General features: G+C 45.9%; 1 protein-coding gene across 1 annotated transcript in view; it reads right to left on the bottom strand.

The window, feature by feature from the left end:
• Positions 1–19213, bottom strand: part of LOC144152603 (dnaJ homolog subfamily C member 2) — a 41500-nt gene that overhangs the window by 13442 nt on the left and 8845 nt on the right. The window contains exons 5-12 of the mRNA XM_077683923.1: positions 18573–18717; positions 17275–17355; positions 15505–15570; positions 14590–14681; positions 6511–6632; positions 1893–1961; positions 1626–1795; positions 121–193 (exon numbers count right to left, since the gene is read on the bottom strand). Of these exons, the coding sequence (XP_077540049.1) occupies positions 121–193; positions 1626–1795; positions 1893–1961; positions 6511–6632; positions 14590–14681; positions 15505–15570; positions 17275–17355; positions 18573–18717 (818 nt within the window). The remainder of the gene's footprint in view (positions 1–120; positions 194–1625; positions 1796–1892; positions 1962–6510; positions 6633–14589; positions 14682–15504; positions 15571–17274; positions 17356–18572; positions 18718–19213) is intronic.

The raw sequence follows: 19213 nt of genomic DNA, 5'->3' as shown, positions 1-19213 counted from the left end.
TGCTTGTGCACAGCTGTTAAGGCTTCCTACCTGAAACCTAATTGGCTGGAGAAAGTCTCCCCCCCCCTTCCCACCAAGACGCGGGCACAAACATGTCAGGGTGCAAGGGGCATGGCATACCTTCTCAAGGAAAAGCGCCTTCCTGCCACCAACGTCGGCGGCTGCCTCCATGGCCTGGTTGAGTTGCTGAAGCCTGTCGGAGCAGAGAGAAAGCAGAGGGGTGGGGGCGACGCAAGACGCGTGCGTGTTGTTTGTGTGTGAACGCAGTGCCACCATCTGGCCGACCAAGTGCCTTCACAAGAATACGAAGAGCGATTCGAATACTACACAGGGGTGTTAACAACAGGTCACCTGTCCGCTACTCCGAGTGCGTAGCTGAAATCCTAATCAGTCCCTAGTTGCAAAGATCTAAACCTAACTACAGGAACTGTGCTAACTAAATTTGTGCTGTAGCTAGTCACACAAGCACGCAAGATCGGTTGAACATTGCAATCCTTTTCCGAACTTAACCGAACCGAACTTGGATAACCGAACTTAGCTACAGAGGTGGCTGACGAACACCACTTCCCACATGTTCCACAATTTTTTTAAGGGCGAGGACCCTTAGGGACTGGGGCTGTTGGCATCTCCTGTTGTCGTCGCAACCGTCGTTTGTCTCGTGTAGTCACGGTACTGAAACACCAGGACACTCGTTTATGTCTCATGCTGGAACATAACGCGCATTAAAAAACATTGGCACACTCGTTTATGGCTTGCGCTGAAACACTTCGTGCTTCAAAGACAAGATTTTACAGCCAAGCTGTATACCTTCACCCCCCAACGGTTTCATCTCCGTTGGCAAAAACGCCAAGGCGAAAAGAATACACTTATACACTGCATGCTTCGCCCCTCCTCAGCTTTTGGAGATGGCCATTATCAATGAATGGTGGTCGAACCAGCCTTTTTTTTTTTTTGCCATCTCTCGTTTTGACTGTGTGTTGAACCCAGGGTGTCAAAATAAAATGTTTTTTTTCTTCCGGTTTCTGTCTCATTCCATGTATAACAGTTTTGTTTCGGTTCAGCTTCGGAACAAAAAAAAAAAAGGATGGTTCGTTATGGTTCATAATGGTTCGCGCTTACACGCAAGAAAAATTGATCTATGATATTATGATACGATACATGATATTATCATATGATAAAAAGAATATTGATAATCATGAAACTATGTTAAAATATTAAGTGATGGATAAAAATTTTCCACCAAAAAGAAAAGTGATGGAAAGAAATAAGAAATTAAAATAATGTTCGGTTAGTTAAATACCTCAACTGCGCGCACACGCGCACACACACACACCCACACACAAAATATATTGGAGAACACCCGGGAGAACGACGTTCAAGGTTTCCACCTTGGTCCCCAGAAACTAAATGCCGGCAGTCTGAAGTATACAACAGTTAGGAGGCAACCCTCCTACCCTCCAGAAAACCAGCGTGCTGCGCACGTACGCTCAATTTCTGAGTATGCTCCCTTGATTTGGGAATCGAATAAATCTGAGGCAATTCAAAATCCTGCTGTGCGCTTTGTTACTAACTCGTACAGTTGTGATTTAAGTCATTTCAAGTTTAAAACGGAAGAATGCACTCACTCCTCCAGCGCAAGCAGCTGGCAGAGCCGGTCGAGCTGCTGCAGTCGCATCACGCGCTCTTCAGCATCTTCCGCATAGTGGCCGTCCTCTGTGCACGTGGCCTCCAGAGTCTTGCGCTCCTTCTTGAGCTGCTTCCGGAGGTTCTCTTTCTCTCGGCGCTCTTTTTCCCGCTGCAATGAGAGGATGGTGGCAGAAACAGGGCGAGTCAGTCGGGGGATTCTAAAGAACCCAACGCACAAGAGAAAGCCCCCTCCCCCTCTCCATCACCTGCTGCCTGGCGTCCTCTTCCTGGCGCTCCCTCTCCAGACGTTCCGCCTCCTCGCGCTCCTGCCTCTCCTGCATCCGTGTGCAGAAAAGAAAAAAGGATTTTAAATGGGTCGACAAAACCACAGGCATGCACATACACAGTAACATCAAGAACTGGGGCCAGATTCAAAAATTTTGATTGATTGATAGAAGGGTAGGCGGAGACGCAATGCAGGCAATGAGGTGCACTGTAGTGGAGTGCTCCAGATTAATTTTGACCACCTGGGGATCTTTTAACGTGCGCCGAAATCTCGTACACACGAGCATTTTTGCTTTTCACCTCCACCGGAAAATTCAAAAAATGTAGGAGCACCTTGGGTAATGCAACCTATAAGGGAAACACACGCACTGAGCAGTGTTCAGGCTGTTTTTCAAACTGTTTTGTTAATCCCACCCTTGAATTTACAGGCTGAAAATGTCCCCGCAAGCAAAAGCCACCATTGTGTAGTTACCGCACAAGACAGCCAACCACCGGCGCCGTTTGGTGCAACCCAAAGTTCAGTCTATCCAGGGTGTGTGCTACTTCCCTCCTATGTAACCATAATTTTTCTGCAGCTTTACAACGCTCGGAAACGGTTGTACATAAGGTACCATTCGGTGGAACCATGATCGATGTATATCGGGTTTGCCTGCACCATCATTTTTAGCATGCTGGGAGAGGGTTGGCCAAGTTTTCATTCCTACACGGAATAGATAAACCATTAATGGCATTATAATTAACAACAAAAGTTAGACTTTTACAAAGTAACCCACCTGGTGCACCCTCGCTGGTATGCCACAATATCCACCTCACATAAAACTCCCCTCAGACCCCTTTCACTCAAACACCCTTCCCCTTTCTGGTCTGAAATGACTTATGGGGGACTCGCCTGATCCCATTCGAATGGGACGTACAAATTCATGACCCACCGGCTTCGAAACCAACGTGCTCCAATAAGAAAAGTCTTTCAGGTTCGTGAAAATGTCCCAATAGCCAAGTTTGCTTATTTTAGAAATACCTATTCCTTCTGTATTGAAATTAAAAAAAATGTACAAGAAACACGTTTTGCTTCGGCAAGTTTGTGCTAGATGGTGCTCACTGTTTAGCAAGAGAGACGAAGTTTTTTATTTCGACACGATGATATACAGTCGAGTCCACTTATAACAATATTGAGGTGCCATGAAAATATCATTGTTATAACCGATTATTGTAATAAGCGGGTTATGCCGAAAATAACAAAGAAAACATGACAAACAAGAGCATTTAATGCGCAATAATGTCCGCGCGTGCGGGGACAGGAGGATCGAGGCGACAGTGACCACAGAACAGGAACAGTGACAACAGGCAAGGAAGACGCTGGTAAGCACCAGACTCAGAACACGTGCAAACGGCGGAGCTGGAGACGTGGCCAAATTAGCGAAGAATAGGGAAGGTCGGCACAGTGCACACAACGCTGCTGCTGCGGCGGCTTAGGCGCCCCGGTGCTTTTTCTACAGGCGGCGCACCCTCAGAATGGACTGCCCCACTGCCCGTAGAGGCACCCATCTGGTCCTCCTCCCCCTCCTCCGCGTCGACGCGGCAGGCGAAAGCAGCGGTGGCATGCGAGCCGCTTCGGCGCGCACTCGCCGCGTGCGAGGCCAAGTGCGCGATCGCCTGGCCACCGCGCGTATGCTCTCATGCCCTTTTGCGTAATAGGCGGGGTTGGGGTGGATTGTCGCAGCGTTTTTGCATTTTTGTTTCGTTCAGGGTTGGTTCCATTGCCCACATTTAATTGTTATAACCGATACAGGGGTGAGACAGCTGAATCAGATTTGGGAGCAGTTTTTGGAGCAGCGAAATCTTGATTTTGGAGCAGAAGAACCTTGAAATGGAGCAGAAGAACGACATTTATTATGTCACCTTAGTTGCCTCAAAATCAAATTGTTGGAAACTCGAGGGGAAGAAACGCACTTTTCAATTGGTTTTTAACGTACATAACACGCAAATAGACATTCAATAAAGTTTTTCTACCAGAGTATCACGAGATAATAACTGCACTACCTTTTACAAACTATTTTTGAATACTTCGGCTCTATGCATGGATTACGAGGAGGGTAGTCGAAAATGTCGAATTTAAGAACTAAGCAATCATAAGGCATTTTTATTAGCATGTGAATGCCAAAGTTATTATTATTGTCGTCGCAGACTCGGCTTTAAGCACAAATGTAGAGCCACAGCAAAAGTTGCGCAAAGCGAGGTGACAGTTGTCACATCCCACCAGCCCTTCCATTTCAATGCCGAAATAATTATTTTTGTAACCCCAGACTCGACTTTACGCACAAGTGTATTGATTGATTGATTGTAGGGCTAACGCGCCGACGCAACGCAGGCGATGAGGCGCGCCGTAGTGGAGGGCTCCGGATAAATTTTGACCACCTGGGGATCTTTAACGTGCGCCGAAATCTCGTACACACGGGCGTTTTTGCTTTTCGTCTCAGAAAAGCGGCCGCCGCGGCCGGGAATCGAACCCGGGAACTCGTGCTCAGCAGCGCAACGCTAGCACTGAGCCACCGCGGCGGGTTACGCACAAGTGTAGAGCCACGGCAAAAGTTGCACAAAACGAGGTGACAGTCGCTGCACCCTACTAGCCCTCCCATTTCAATCCCCAAGGTATACGTTCACTATGATCATAATTTGAGTAACCGTGGTATGTTTAGCCGCCTCCCTCTTGACAATAAATTTCACTTCAGATAAATGAACCAGTATTACTAGCGTGAAATAATAGCCCGTCCCGCTATCGAACACTGCTTGAACATTTTGCGGCGATGTAGCCTGCGCCGCCTCATCTGCAGCGTCGATCGTCCCATTCCCGCTGCTCGCAAACTCGCTGTGAAAGGCGGCAATAACTCAGCGTTTTATAACACCACAATGAGTCCGAAATTTCACTTCAAGCCCGCGCTGTCCTCACACTCGAAGCCGAAACACGGCGAATTCGCGGGTTGTTTTTTAAGAACTCCCGTCTTTCGAGTCCCGCCACGTACCTGCAACAGATCAAACGAATAAATAATAAACCCAGTTACCCCCATAACTAAAGCTAAGGTAGGAATTAGCGAAGAGCACTCTGCCTGAACCACAAGCAAATGCTTCCCCCGGTGGACACATTTTCGCATCTCACCACACAAAGATGGCGGCGCCCCGTAAGGTCGTTCCGAAGATACGGCGCTCCAAAAATTGCTGAATCAACTTGCTGAAGTAGTTCGACGCCTCAGTACACATAAGTATTTTTTCTAAAGGACTTTGGAATGGTTTTCGATGGGAAAACTGTAAAAACGCACATGTGCAACCCGACATTGTGACTTTCGAAAAAACTATCTCGGGGACAATTTTATACCGGTTTTTTGTTGACTGATCAATCAATTGAACCTTTACAAACACCATCACATTGGGGGTGCTGGAAAATAATACCGTCAGTAAGCATTTTCCCCCACTGAAACTGACAGGAGCGTTAAAATCCTTCGCTCTCAGACAGTTTTGGAGCAATTTGGCGCAATTTTTGCAATTTTCAAGCTTTTGGAGCAGCCTGGCGCAGGAAAACAAATTTGTATCCAATCTGCGCAATATGCGCAGCTGTCTCACCCCTGCCGATATTGCATCATGACAGCATTGTTATAAGCGGTTTATTTTGCCATAGAATACAATGAAAAGCTGACGGTGCCGCGGCTGTCCCTTGTTATATCCGATATATTGTTAAAACCGGTATTGTTATAAGTGGACTCGACTGTATTCCTAAAATAATGAACTGGGCCGTTTGGATCATTTTCACGAGCCTGCAAGACTTTTCGCATTGGGGCCTGTTGGTTTCGAAGCCTGTGAATCATGAACTAGTAGGTACCGTAGGAACGTGATCAAGTGAGTCCCCCTTGCGCTGTCCTGTTGGCTTTGTTAACTTCTTAACTTCTTGGCTTTGTTAACTGCTGGGCAGTTGCCACGAGGCCCGCGCTCACGTGTGCGCACTTGGCAATTTCTTGGTATCTTGTAGCGCAAGCTACACTGGACAAGGTTGAGCAGTTTCACATGGACCCTGAAGGGCCCTGCTGCGCAAGCGCAAGGAGCACCGGATTGGATTGGATTAAATTGGATTGTATTAAATTGGATTAGATTAAAAATCCAATCTCATTGGAGTACGGGTGTGTAGAGAATTGGGTCTGCACATTCGCCAGTCTGCGCATTCCATGGGAGTGACGTCATAGCCACGGCAGAAGCACTGGCACCGGCGTGTGCCCAGCTGTGCACCTCCGTTGCGCAGTAGCCAAGTCTGACGCTGCGCCGGAGCCACTTGATAGCCGTTTTGCATGGCTCCTGGAGAGCCACGCTGTGCATGCGTGAGGAGCAGTGACTGGACTGGACTTGACTGGACTAGGCTTGACTGGATTGGATTGCTGAACCTTAGCTCATGCTAAGTATATCATGGCATAGCCGAGCTACACCACTGTTAATTTTTTTTTAACTGCGGACACGAGAAATTGCGATTTGCTAAAAAGCTTCGCAATTAGAATGTCGCCAGCGTTGAAAGCGAACCAGTAGATGGCGCTATATGCTCTCCCCTCAGCGTCCACCCACCCGCTCCTCGAGCTCCTGCCGGGCCCTGGCGGCCTCCTGGCGAGCACGCTTCTGGGCCAGCTTGCGCTCGCGCTCTTCCTCCTTGAAGCGCTGCACCCGTGGGTCACACGCGTAGGCCGTGTCTGTGAGAAAGGGAGGGAACAGGGCGGGTTAAGGGGGCACACTGATCTTAAAACAACTTCTTTCAATTTTTGTGTAAACTCTGTGAAACTTGCCAGTCTTGCTGCTTTTTTTCCCACTGATTTCAAATATGCCACTATTTTTTCAGTTGGTCAATAAGTTCCCAAGATAATTTTAGATAATCAGCCATTTTTGGAGGAACAATAGACAAAACAGTGTTAACTCATAAGCCTGTTATCTTTATGTTTTCCAATACTATGAACCCTGGTGAATGCAATAAGAGAATCGTTTTTTTTATGCATCGTTTGGAACTAATTTTACAGCTCATTAAAGTTTGGTGGCACCAGTGGCAAGGAACCATTTTGAGTGGCCATTTCAAATACTGAAGTTTAATGAGCACTAAAATTAGTTCAAAAAACTGCTTCTCTTATTGCCTTCACCAGGATTTATAATATTGGAAAATATAAAGATTACAGTTTTATGACCAACACTGTTTTGTCTATTGTTCCTCCAAACATGGGTAATTATCTCTAATTATCTTGGGAACTAATTGAACAACTGAAAACAATAATGGCATATTTGAAATCAGTGGGGAAAAAGCAGCAAGACTGGCAAGTTTCACAAATTTTACTTGAAAATTTAAAAAAAAAATGTTTTAAGACCAGTTTCTCCCCTTGAGACAACAAAGCACATCTTGTACGTTCAAACTGAACAGGACTCTGATCTGAGTTGGAGTTGCCAACGAAATCCACTCAGCTTTTTTTTTATTGCTCTTGTATATGACACAAGTACGAAACCTTCATCATCACCATCATCATTACTGCGTTTGTGTCCACAGCAGGACGAAGGTCTCTCCCACTTTTCTCTAACCGTTCCTGCTTTGCTACCCTTTAGTCCATTCTTTGTCTCTGAATTCTCCTATTTAATCCCTCCATCGAGCTGATCGACGACTTCTCTGTCCTGTCTATCAGTGGTCATTAGTATTACCCTAATAGTCTATTGGTTGGCAGTTCTCCATGTCGCAAGTCCAGCCCAAGTCCACTTCTTTCAATTAATTTGATCTACGATGTCTGCCCCCACCCGAGTTTGTTCTCTAATATGGGATGACCGTTTCCTAGCATCACCTTTATCATTGTTCTTTCGAATGCCTGTTGGGCTGACTTAAGCTTAAAATGTCAATAAACGCGCAAGGCCGAAACTGTTCCTACACGAATCTTGTCATCTCATCCTCCTGCTTCGAGAGAACTTTGGAGGCAGTTGTGTTAACGCCACCTGTTCACTTCAACGCGTTTAAGTTTACCCTTTGAAATTTTCGTACAGCATAGGTCGCCCCCGATACACACATGGCTTCGATTACCGTATTTATTCGAATCTAGGCCGGCCCCGATTCTAAGCCGACCCCCGAAAGTCCGAAGGCGCGAAAAAAAAAAAAAAAAACTTACCTCGAATGTAGGCCGAACAAAAAGGCAGGGTCAGCGTTCACAAAAAGAAAACACGTTTATTGAACATGAAGATGCGGTGCTGGAACTCAATCAGTTTCTCTTCAAAATCACCGGGCAACTTCTGGGCGATTGAGGTTCGACGACGGAGGCTAAAGCCGAAGTGCTTCATGAATTTTTGTAGCCAGCCCCGACTGGCTTTGAAGTGTGCCCGCGATAAGCCTCGTTCCCTTAAAGGAGCCATGAAGAGAAAATGCAAGTTGGTTTTATTCGAAAGATTTCGTGTTTTATAGTGCCCCCAGCGCTTGTCCGGATACAAACGGTGCTTTATTCACTGAGAAATTAAACAATTTAGGTTAAAATTTTGATTTTCCCGCTCAATCGTGCGTTTTCGTGGTCCCAAATGACATCACAGGAACCGACCGCTCTGCAGCCTAGAGTACCTTCATTCACGCATCCGCCGTACAGGGTAGAGACACGTATACGCTGGCGCCGCCATTTTCGGTTGCTCGCTCGCCGCCGAAGCAAGTAATTGTGTCAAAACCGCGCTAAAATTATCGCCGCAAAGCGGTTTACTGAAGAAGTTTGAATCATATTGTCTGTTTCGCGTTGCTAGGTCTCGTGGGAAACGAAAAGAATAACGCGTTGAGCCCGTTGGCCCAATTGCGGCGGCACGGGACCGTTCAAAGGTTGTCTCCACCCTGTACAGCGGTGTGGTTTGTTCCCGCGTTTCTTTACGTTCCGTAACCTAGATGGCGCCACCATACCGTGGCAAGCGTTTGGTTTGTTTTTGCCCGCGTTTAAACCTGGCTTGTTCTTGTTCTGGGAGAAAATATTCGTTCCCTGAAACAGTGCTCGCTCAACAAATGGGGTCACGTAAGACACCGTTGCTTGCGTCAATCGGCCAGTGTCGTCTGAGACAACCCCAAGCCCCGTAGTGCTGTGCAGCTAAACCAAGCATGCTGTGCGCAGTACGAACAGCAGAACGCATCAGTACTTCTATGTTTACATGTGCTTTCGTAACTTCCACTGTTTGTCCCATCATTCTTATTGCTTTGTAAAGAATGTGCCCTAAATTTAAGCGCAAATCGCTCGTTCGTCTAGTTTGTAAGCTCTACCTAATTTTCGTCTGCTTCTGCCAGCCTCCGCCAATCGCAGAGCTTAGCTCATGTGACATCATAGGTTCTGTTGCGGGAAATGAGCTGCAGTGGGTCGCATGACCATTCCCGTTTTTCCTAATTATGTAGCTTATTTGAGCGAAGTTTACGTTAAAAGTGGTGTCAGTATGATTCTAACGAGACAATCTTTTTAATGAACCAAACTTGTGTTTTCTCTTCATGGCTCCTTTAAAAGCTCCCTTGCTTTTGCCTGGAGCACTTCCGTCGTTACTGGAAGGGCAGCTGCTCGCTGCGTCTGAACGAAGTCAGCCAATGCCATCTCCATTTCATGGTGACGGCATTCTCGTGGTCCGGTGATTGCCAACCTCGTTGCGGCGCACGCAAAATCCTCTCCCGTTGCGTCCTCCAACGACGGACATTTTTTTCATCCACGCCGAAGTCCCGCCCGGCTTGAACGTTCGACGACAACTCCGCAGCTAAAACAACTTTTCTTTTAAAAGCGGCACTATAATAGCACCGCTTCTTTTTGCGCTGTCAAAACCAAACGCCACACCACACGCAGGCCACTGTCCCACAGAACAGGGTCCGCACAATTCAAAATGGCGGCCTATGGCCCTAAGTGGCTACTGGCTCGTCTAGTAATGGCTACAATACTTTCTTTTCTGGGTGGCGCTAGCTGCGCGCCACTTTACTTGGAAATTGGCGCGTATTTCAAAATCCTCGAATCTAAGCCGACCCTGGAGTTTGATATATCAGTATTTCAAAAAAACTATCGGCTTAGATTCGAATAAATACGGTATACCCGGCTGTACTCATCTGGTCCTTAAGGAGCTTACACAAGGCTTCCAAACCCAGGCAGCTGAAGAAGTCAAATAGGGGGGAAACTAATTTACACGCTCAAGGAGGCCATAGCCACAAGCATTGTACAAAAGCATCCCAAATCGGAAAAAAAAAAAAGAAAAAAAAAAGACAGACAGTTTGGCTGCACCAACCCACATTCATTCTTATTAATCATTGTCCAAAACCCCACCGCAGGTGTGAGCTAGCCTGTGACCATCTAGCGTATTCCTAAGCCTCAGAGTTCTAATCATTGTCCAAAACCCCACCGCAGGTGTGAGCTAGCCTGTGACCATCTAGCGTATTCCTAAGCCTCAGAGTTCGTACACAAGACTCCGAGTGCGCACCCAGGTTTCTTGTGGGCTACCCTCCTAGTGCCAGAGCTCTACGCAATGAACTGATAGATTGATTGATTGAATTTAATTACTGGCCGAAATAACTAAGCCAGTGACTCATTTTCTAAGCACTGTCCAATACACCAGTCCGCTGTTTGCAAGCTGAGTTACAATGGAGACCTAAGGTTGTGGCTTAACTCTTTCCTTACTGCGCCTATTCAAAATCGTTCAATTTGAACGATACTTTGGGAGCACTTTTTCATAGCGTTCCAGGCGTTGCTCGAATAAGTAAAGCTCTTTGGAGTTAGATCAGAAAATGGCCTTTCAAAATCAGTTTTGTTTTCATTTTTGGAACAAAAACGTGATTTTTGACACGTGTTTGAATCACCTGGGTCTGGAAAAGGGACGTGGTCATCGCGCGTCACTGCTACCAACGAAGAATGTGTGCCACTCGTAATTATTCTGCATCAGTGTTTGTTTTTTGTTATCAGGGCATATATGATGAACCAGCAAACGATTTTCAATCGTCAGGTTTGCACTCGACTGTAATAAACCCAGAAATCGGCTGAAAATGTCAAGCAGTGCCTGTTTGAAAAGCTACTTTATGATTTTAGGCAGTTTTATTGCCTTTCCGCATGTTGTTCGAAGTTGTGTGGTAGTTCTACTTACCCCAAGACCATTTGCGAACAGTTTACAACAGTTTCGATTTCGTTTCTGCATCATGAAATTCATATTTAGCGCTACTAGTATGCAGTTACCCAACTTCAAGGCTACCTGCCATGGCGCCTTGAGCGTCCACGACTGATCCTCGGACAAAGCATGCTGCTCCTGATTTCACTGAACCCTAACCCAATTTCGGCAATAAGAACTTCAGATGCAAGTCAAAAGATCATACCCAGTCGCCAGATATCTGTTCCGACGAGGACAGCGCTTCAAACCGGCCTTACACACTGCCAGCTGTTCGCCTTCCAGTTTCGTTTCCATACGAGGGTATCTCCGGGTGTCTAGTGTTGCTGCTTAGTCGAACTGTCTATTCGGACGGAGTCTCCGATAAGTTTTTGTACTGTTTCATTTCAAAAATGTTAGGTGGCGCTGCAATGGAGGAGGCTCGTTGTTCAAATCTTTTTTATCGCGCAACAGCTACTCGGCCAAAGTTTGCAGGGCACGATTCTAGCGCATCGCACCTCATTCCTGCAAGCAAGGCTACAATTGCGAGTCAGGAGATGATAATAAAGCTCAACTTAATATTTGAGAGATAACTGACCGTGAATGTAAACAAGCATCAACCACGGAGTTCCGTTTTCAACTTCATGCATGTTTTGCCGCATCGCGTGCTTGTCCCAAATATTGTGCTGGCTGTAAATGCAAAGTCAGCCATTGACAAGATGTTTTTACGTTATGTGGGGGCAAATTGGTGCCTCTGATAATGTGAAACCGCCAGATTTCTTCCACGGAACCACCCGAAATTTCACATTTTGAATTGGAGGTTGGGCTTCACCGCATGACATGGGCACCGTGCGTATCGTGTCTGGAAGGGGAAGTGTGACGGGCGCCGTATACACGCCATGCTTGGGTGCTACACGAAATGCGAGGAAAACCTTACCAGTTCGCTAAAGGCGCTTCATATGTGAGGGGAGCGGCCTTGGAAGGCTCGTCGCTTGCATTGTCGGCGTTGGGCTCAGCTCTCAGCCGAGCCCTTGTGCTGTTTGTTTTTTACGGCTGCGTGCGTGTACCGTATTTATCATCTTGAATGTACGTTGTGTGTTTTCCTTGTGGATCTACATGGTCAGATATGTAGCGAAACCTTCAAGCACATCATTCCGCTGAAGCCACGGACGGCCAGCTTGTATTTGTTCTAGGGACGCCTTTACAATGTTTTTCTCATAGGAAAAACTTTATGCATTCAGCATGCATGATTTTGTCGCTTCTTTAAAAGCAGCCTAAAATTCGACCAAGTCGGTTGTGAGGCTCACTGTAAGGCCCTGAGTAAGAAAAGACTTGCGCAGAGACAGCGGCAAAAGGATTTGATTGATTGATTGCGGGGTTTAACTCGCCAACACTGCACATGCGATGAGGCGCGACGTAGCAGAGATTGATGGATTAATAGAAATCCGGATAATTTTGAACTCCTAGGGAGCCTCAACGTGCGCCGAAATCTACAACACACGGACTTTTTTACTTTCTGCCTCCATCAGAAAAGCGGCCGCAACGGCCGGGAGGCAAAAAGCATTTGAAGCTTCGGAGATGCCAGTAGGCGCTTTCAAATTGATGCACTTTGCATGCTTTTTTTGAAGTGTATATGCAAGAAATAAACTGGAACATGCCCTTCAAATTGCGCTTGTGTGTATTTATTTTGCAGGTGTGTACTGATTCCCAGCAAACTTCAACATACTGCAATTGTTTCCCCGACAGTTACTATTGTAAACAAGTTTTCTTGGATGTCAGACAATTCGTTTTGAAGATTTGGAACGTGATCAAGACCGCTGAAACACGAAAAGCAAAGTTCAATCATAGGCCAGGAAAGGTTGATACCAGCCCAGGTTATTTCACTTGGAAGGCGCAAAGACTGCCTTTTAGAAGTGTTATTCAACATCGCTTGTATTCCTTCTCTAGAAGCTAACGTTTCTTTGTATGCATTAATTTTGTCTTTTTCACGTTTGAGAACTGCAGTACTGAAAGTTGCGCAAGTTGGTGTCCGCTCATGATGAAAAATTACGTGGAAGGAAGACCGACAGCACAACGCACACAAGGTAGCTCTTTTCTGAGTTGTGGGGCCTCATCTTCCTTCTGCGCTATTTTCATCATTCGGTATGCGTTCATGTTCCAAGCTCGACCGCATGCGCACGAAAACTGCCCTTGCCGTGATATGGCAATAAAATACTGGTGGCAGTTACCAATGCACCTGGATAAATATCTAGGCGCAGATTAACACTGTTAGTGAATGACTGCATTGAACAGACATGTAGCCGTTCTAGCTCTGGACAACGAAAGCAGCTTGTCTGCTTAGGAGCTGCATAGCCGAAACACGCGAAAGAACGGATGCAGCAACGAAGCCGCCAGCATGCAACGTGTCAGCACCTAGGAAATTACATCGTCCTGTAGTCCTGTCTTGAATTGAGGAACTTCTTGCAGCCTTTTTGCACAGCATATTTAAAAACACAAATCAAATTTCCGCAGCATTTTTGCGCAGCATATTTAAAAACACAAATCAAATTTCCGCCTATCAAGGGTGATTTTAGAAGAAACGCAATGCCAGCCGCCTGCCCTCCATACTTTCGAAGACAGCGTATCGGCGGAAGTGCTAGCTCCCCTCCTCCATTGTGGCGCCACCTAGGAGCTGTAATCACCGATTTGTGCAGCCTCTCAGTTCTACCCGTCACACTTCCCCTTCCAGACACCATACCGTGTGTGCTAACATTTTTTTCTTCCGCACACGTCGACATTTTTTCTAGGGCGTGCTTTTGAAATGTGTCCCTACAAAATTTATATTCTAAGTTTTTTCTACTACCAATGTTTTTTTATACACAACTCCTTTTTTATCATTTTCTTTCGATATTTAGACAAAAATTTTGATTTTGATATTTTTTTTCGCAACTATGATATATGAAAACATTTCAAAAACTGGTATTACTGGAAAGGCCGTTAAATAATCTGCATTTTGTATTCCTGTAATTAGTGCCCAACCAAATTTTTTAGCAGAAAAAAAAATGTTTTCTTGGACCCCTAAAAATCGGTCAATTTTCACGCGGTAACGAAAGAGTTAAGTGTTTTCACCATCCTTTTCCATTTGTGCCTGTTCTTCTTTCTCTCCATATACCAAGAGCTTCGGACAATTGCCCTAGTTAGGCCAAAGTTCAGGCTTAACATTTAGCAGCCCTAACCCTACTTCAGCTTAACGACCTGCCATGCTGCGTCAAGCTGCAGGTGCTGTTTGGTGACATTAGGCATTAAGCCCAACGCTAAGCCTAATTTTAGGCCTAATAGTGCACACCCCTGTTTCCTCACAGTCCCGCCAACAGTTCGGCTGGCTTCTTAAAAATGGTGACATTGTTACTAAGGCCTAATCTTGCGTCCACAAAATCTATTCAGGTACCGTATAAGTGCCTTCGTACTAAAAGGCTTTGTTGAGACCAGTCTTGCCACTTTTGAAAGACACCAGTCAAGGGGGAAGAGAGAGAGAAAGAGAGCAAAGCGATGAATTAAAAAAGAGAGAAGGGAAAGACAACGCACCAACCAGCTGCCGGATGCGTTGCATCTCTTCCCGCTTTCGCTTTTGCCGCGCCGCACGGTTCTGCTTCTCGATCCAGCGACGTTCTTCCCGGCTGCGTTAAGAGCGACACGAGGCAGGGCCTCCCTCAGGCACAAATACAAAGAACGTGAATGAAGTCGTGTAAGCCATGCAGCAATCGACCAGGCAACATGGAGGGTGATTGTGTTCCATAACACAATTCGTTCACGGGCCTTCTTCGTCCTATTGCGTTCACATTTTTCAAATTGTGCACCATAGCCTGCTTATGACAACAAACACACAGGGTACTAGAAATTGTACAGCTGCACCTACCTTCACAACAGCAACCAATGAGGGGGCACTGATAATGGTGAATGCATTGCAAAAATGCGCAAACTTGTGTGCACAAATATCTGCAGGCTCACATTACTGTCGCACTCATTGGACGAAACTATCAAGTCCCAATTAGGAACAACGGTACACAACATTTCTGAAGTTTGTCACTGCAGCAGTGCTGAGCACTGCTTCTGGCCGGTGAAAATTCTCAGAAAAATGCTCTCCAGGGCGAGCATTCCTAGGGAAGTGATTTAGTTCAAGTAGGCACCACGGTTGAAAAAGTCACTTTCCACACTTTCTAACTGGGGCACTCTCCACGTCTGCAGAGACAAAAGCGCCTAACCACACAAAATAAAACTGGCTCACGAAATTGCAGGGGCTGACCAACTTAGGGAAGATATACCATACATATAAGACATTTGACATTGCCAATGGATCACACTGCCACAAACACCGACAGCACTTCACTGCATTCCGACCCTGTTGCTGTGAGATCTGTCGGCAGAGACAACACCAAGACAGCACTATATTCCCTTGGGAAAAGCGTGGGCAATAGTGAGCCACGTCAAGCAGGGACTCACTTCTCTCCCTTCTCCTTTTCTTCTTCGTCGAGGTAGGAGTACTCACGCCACGAGTCGAAGCTGTACCTGCAAAGTGATGGGCAGAGAACAGAGTGAAGGAACGCAGGCTAGTACAAAAAAAAAAAAAAAAAAAAATGAAACTATTACATTTTTTTGTTGCTATTATGTAATTAAAATGGAATGCACAAGGAACTGAAAAGCAGGGCAAGTCACTTGCATGCACATTTAGATTTTGGACAGTCCTTAAAAAAGCGGCGGGAACGGCATTAAAGAAAACAAAGTATTTAATGTGCAACAAACCCCCTTCCACCTGATGTGGTTGGCAGACTAACAGTGAATACATTAACGCATTGTGAGTGTTATCGACCCACAGAGACTGTAAGCATTACCACAGCGGGCAGACGCACTAAAAGTGACGCCAATTGGGCATGTTTAGCAACTATTTTATTTCGATTTAAATGCGTTATAACTCTATTCGCTGTTTTCAATCAAAGAAATGTAGTAAGCGTAAATGCGGACTTGAACATAAAACTGTTTTCAAAATGCTCCAGTAACTCTTTCAGCATTACAAAAAAAAAAGTAATCTTACAGTACGACTTAATACCATCCGAGCACATGCTCCCCAACTAATCTTGTTTACGATAAAGTGGCACGGATGATTCTTTTTTTAAAGCGAAGCTGTCTGTGCCTCACTGATGGCAATAAAGTCCGAGCAAAACACACTGCTGCAAAGCCAACCTGCAAACCCAACTTTACAAAATGGGTTCCACAAAAGATGATGATGATAAGCAAAGCTTTCTGTGCTATACTCGGTTCCAACTCAAGAATGGCACCACCTCATGTAGTGTATCACTCCGCCAAAGCGCCGGACCTGTGACGTCAGTGCGCGCGCGTTTCGAAAGGGGTTCGCTATGAATGCCTTGTCTGCCTTGTCTCACGCAGTTTGTTTGTCGTCACTGGAGTCGTTTATAGGCATATCAAGTCCAAAAAATCACGGGAACGGCTCACGCCATGTCCAAAATATTCCCAGTAACACCCTACTTGCGCCACGCGGAGAAACATCCGGCTACGGTGATAAGGCACAGCGGCAACTTCCGGTGCCGTTCTTAATTAAGTTGTCACCGAGTATACACTGATGGTACCGTCTACCGTTATGCCCAAAACGCACTGCAGAAAGGCCAACTTACACAATGTGTTTCTACAAAGGCACATCAAGTGCCCCAAAAGAGAGAGAGAAAAAAAAACCTTCCAGTGGTCAGAATCGAACCTGTGTCCTTCGCATTATGAAACCGACGTCTACCTGATCACACGAGTACCGCATGGTCAAAGCAGTTTAGATTTGACTCAGGTTGTATAGAAGAAATCAGGTTGCATGGAAGAGTACCTACTTTGTAATAGTACACAAAACACTTCTACAGCCTCCAACAATGTCCTTATGATCAGCCCATTTCTAACACCTAGACTTTCCACACACACAGGCTGCCATTGTAAACAGCAACAACAGTATGCGCTGCTGCCATCTGAAGGCTTGCCAGAAAAATTGGACCCACAGTAAACTGACCCTCACTCGTGATCACCATCGTATCAGCAAAATCAGAGCCCCGAGGTTTTTCTACCGCAGCACTCTAGAGTTGGAAGCACCGCTGCTCGCTTGTATGCACCCTATTTACATAGTATTCCTGAGCAATGCCCTGCCTCCCACAATTCCGCATCAGCCCCTCCACAACCACCCACCCAACCGACGCAGCTTTTGAACTGCCGGAAACCCACCAGAAGTGGTAGAAGCGATCCACCTCATCCCGGCTGGAGTTCTCGTCACCCAGGGGTGGCATGTTGCGCTTTGTCGACCACCTGCATACGTGACATGGTTGTCGTCAAAAGGGGAAACTAAATACTAAAGAGATAAAAAGAGCTACAAAAAGCCAAAAATGCTGGCCTATGCATAATAAGAACAATGCAGTTCATGTGAATGGGACAAAATGCCGAAAGAAGCATCTCACACGACAGGTAGCGTTTTCGCTTATTTTTTCCCAGTTCCACACGAACTCACCTCACCTTTAGCCATAAAAAGAAGAGTAGTTGTGTGGTGCCAGAGGTAAATTGAGCTCATACAGGTATTCCTGTGGTGTCCAAACGTAGAAAAAAGCCTGACAAAAGAAAAGTTGTGTCGAGACAAGAAGTTTGTGCAGATTTATCATTGGAGGATTCTGGCAGACATGTACTATGTGACAAAATGTAGTCTCTCGAGCACTTCATCACTCTAAATGAAAAAAAAAAAAAAGGCAAAGCAAACAATACATTCAAAAAAAAAGAAAAAAAAAAAGGGACTTCACTGCCAGTGAGTTGTTTGATTCTAGTTTCAATTCATCAAACTCGGAATTTCAAAGTGGCCTTACTGGACACCACTGAATGGTACAAATTCCTCAACTTATGCACCACAAAAAGTGCTGGTAATGGCACCTCTAGCCTACTAACAATGGGTTCAAGCTGTTACCCACTTATTCTTTTAACGGCAGAGCTGTTTACGCTTTTAGTTCTGCTGTATACCGTTACCAGAAAAAAATACCAAAAAAAATACCGACAGCACGTGGGGGGAGCACAGACGCTGAGTTCACAGAGCCGGTTGTGACGAGTTATAGCGCGGAAAGACGTAAAAGGCTGCGGACTTTTTAAAACAACCCGGTCCTGCCAATTATGGAGAACTTTTAGCGGCAAGTTCGGAAATCCATTTGAAGTGCAACAGCCGGGTCTCTGACAAAGGGCGAAGGATCGCCAGCTCTGCTGTTTCTCCAAACTTGCACCACTAGTGCGAGCTGCGCCATTTTTTTCAATATTTTCTATGCTAGACAAAAGAAAGAAAGAAAGACAGCTTCCATCTAAAATGGGGACCCCAAAACAACAGGCTGGATCCTAAGCAGTCAAATTATCCCATAAAACAATTTTTATTTTGCCTTGCTTTCAGAGTAGAAGTTCACATCTGTGCAAAGCCTACTAGCTGAAATCCTCGCTTTCTTGCACCTGACAAAAAGGCAACATCCTGCTCCAACGGATGCAGTCAGTGACATCACCTGGAGTTGGCCTCGAAGACTGGTTGGAACGTGGCAAAGAAGTTGTTCCGAGACTCCGCGCAGTTGCTGGGAATGTCGTCGTCAAACTCGGGGTCCACACTGTCGTAGGAACGCCTTCGCACGGGGTTGCCCAGAATTTCGTAAGCTGCACATGGGAAATGAAAACATTCATATTACGGATGTTTTACACGCCGATGCTACACCTGGGCCATGAAGTGTGTTGTAATGGGTGGCTCCGGATTAATTTCGACCACCAAGGGATCTTTAACGTGCGCCGAAATCTTGACACAAGGACGCTTTCATTTTTCTCGTTGGAAATAGAGCCCCCATTGAAGGTCAAGCACTTCCAATAAAGAGTTAAAGGAGTGCTGTGTTTATTTGTTATTATGAACAGGCTTTTCCTGTCCCCACAAGATTAACTCATATGTTGTGGTGCATTTGTTACCACATTTGTGGTGCATTTTTTACACTAAAAGTCCCTTTCCCACCGTCTACACTGAGCCTACTGCACTTGCAAACACTGGAAGTCTGTTTTATACCAGTTTCTGCACGAGTGGCACATGCATGTGTGGCATGCAGTGCTGACAAACAAGGCTGCACTGACCTTGCACAAATGGCCATCTGCGAACATCCCCACACAA

The sequence above is a fragment of the Haemaphysalis longicornis genome, unplaced genomic scaffold, assembly GCF_048455015.1.
Source record: "Haemaphysalis longicornis isolate Haplotype H1 unplaced genomic scaffold, Haemaphysalis longicornis Haplotype H1 scaffold_9, whole genome shotgun sequence".
Taxonomy (NCBI): Eukaryota; Metazoa; Arthropoda; class Arachnida; order Ixodida; family Ixodidae; genus Haemaphysalis; species Haemaphysalis longicornis.
The sequence above is the reverse complement of the archived record's forward strand: the minus strand, read 5'-3'. Positions and strand labels throughout refer to the sequence as shown.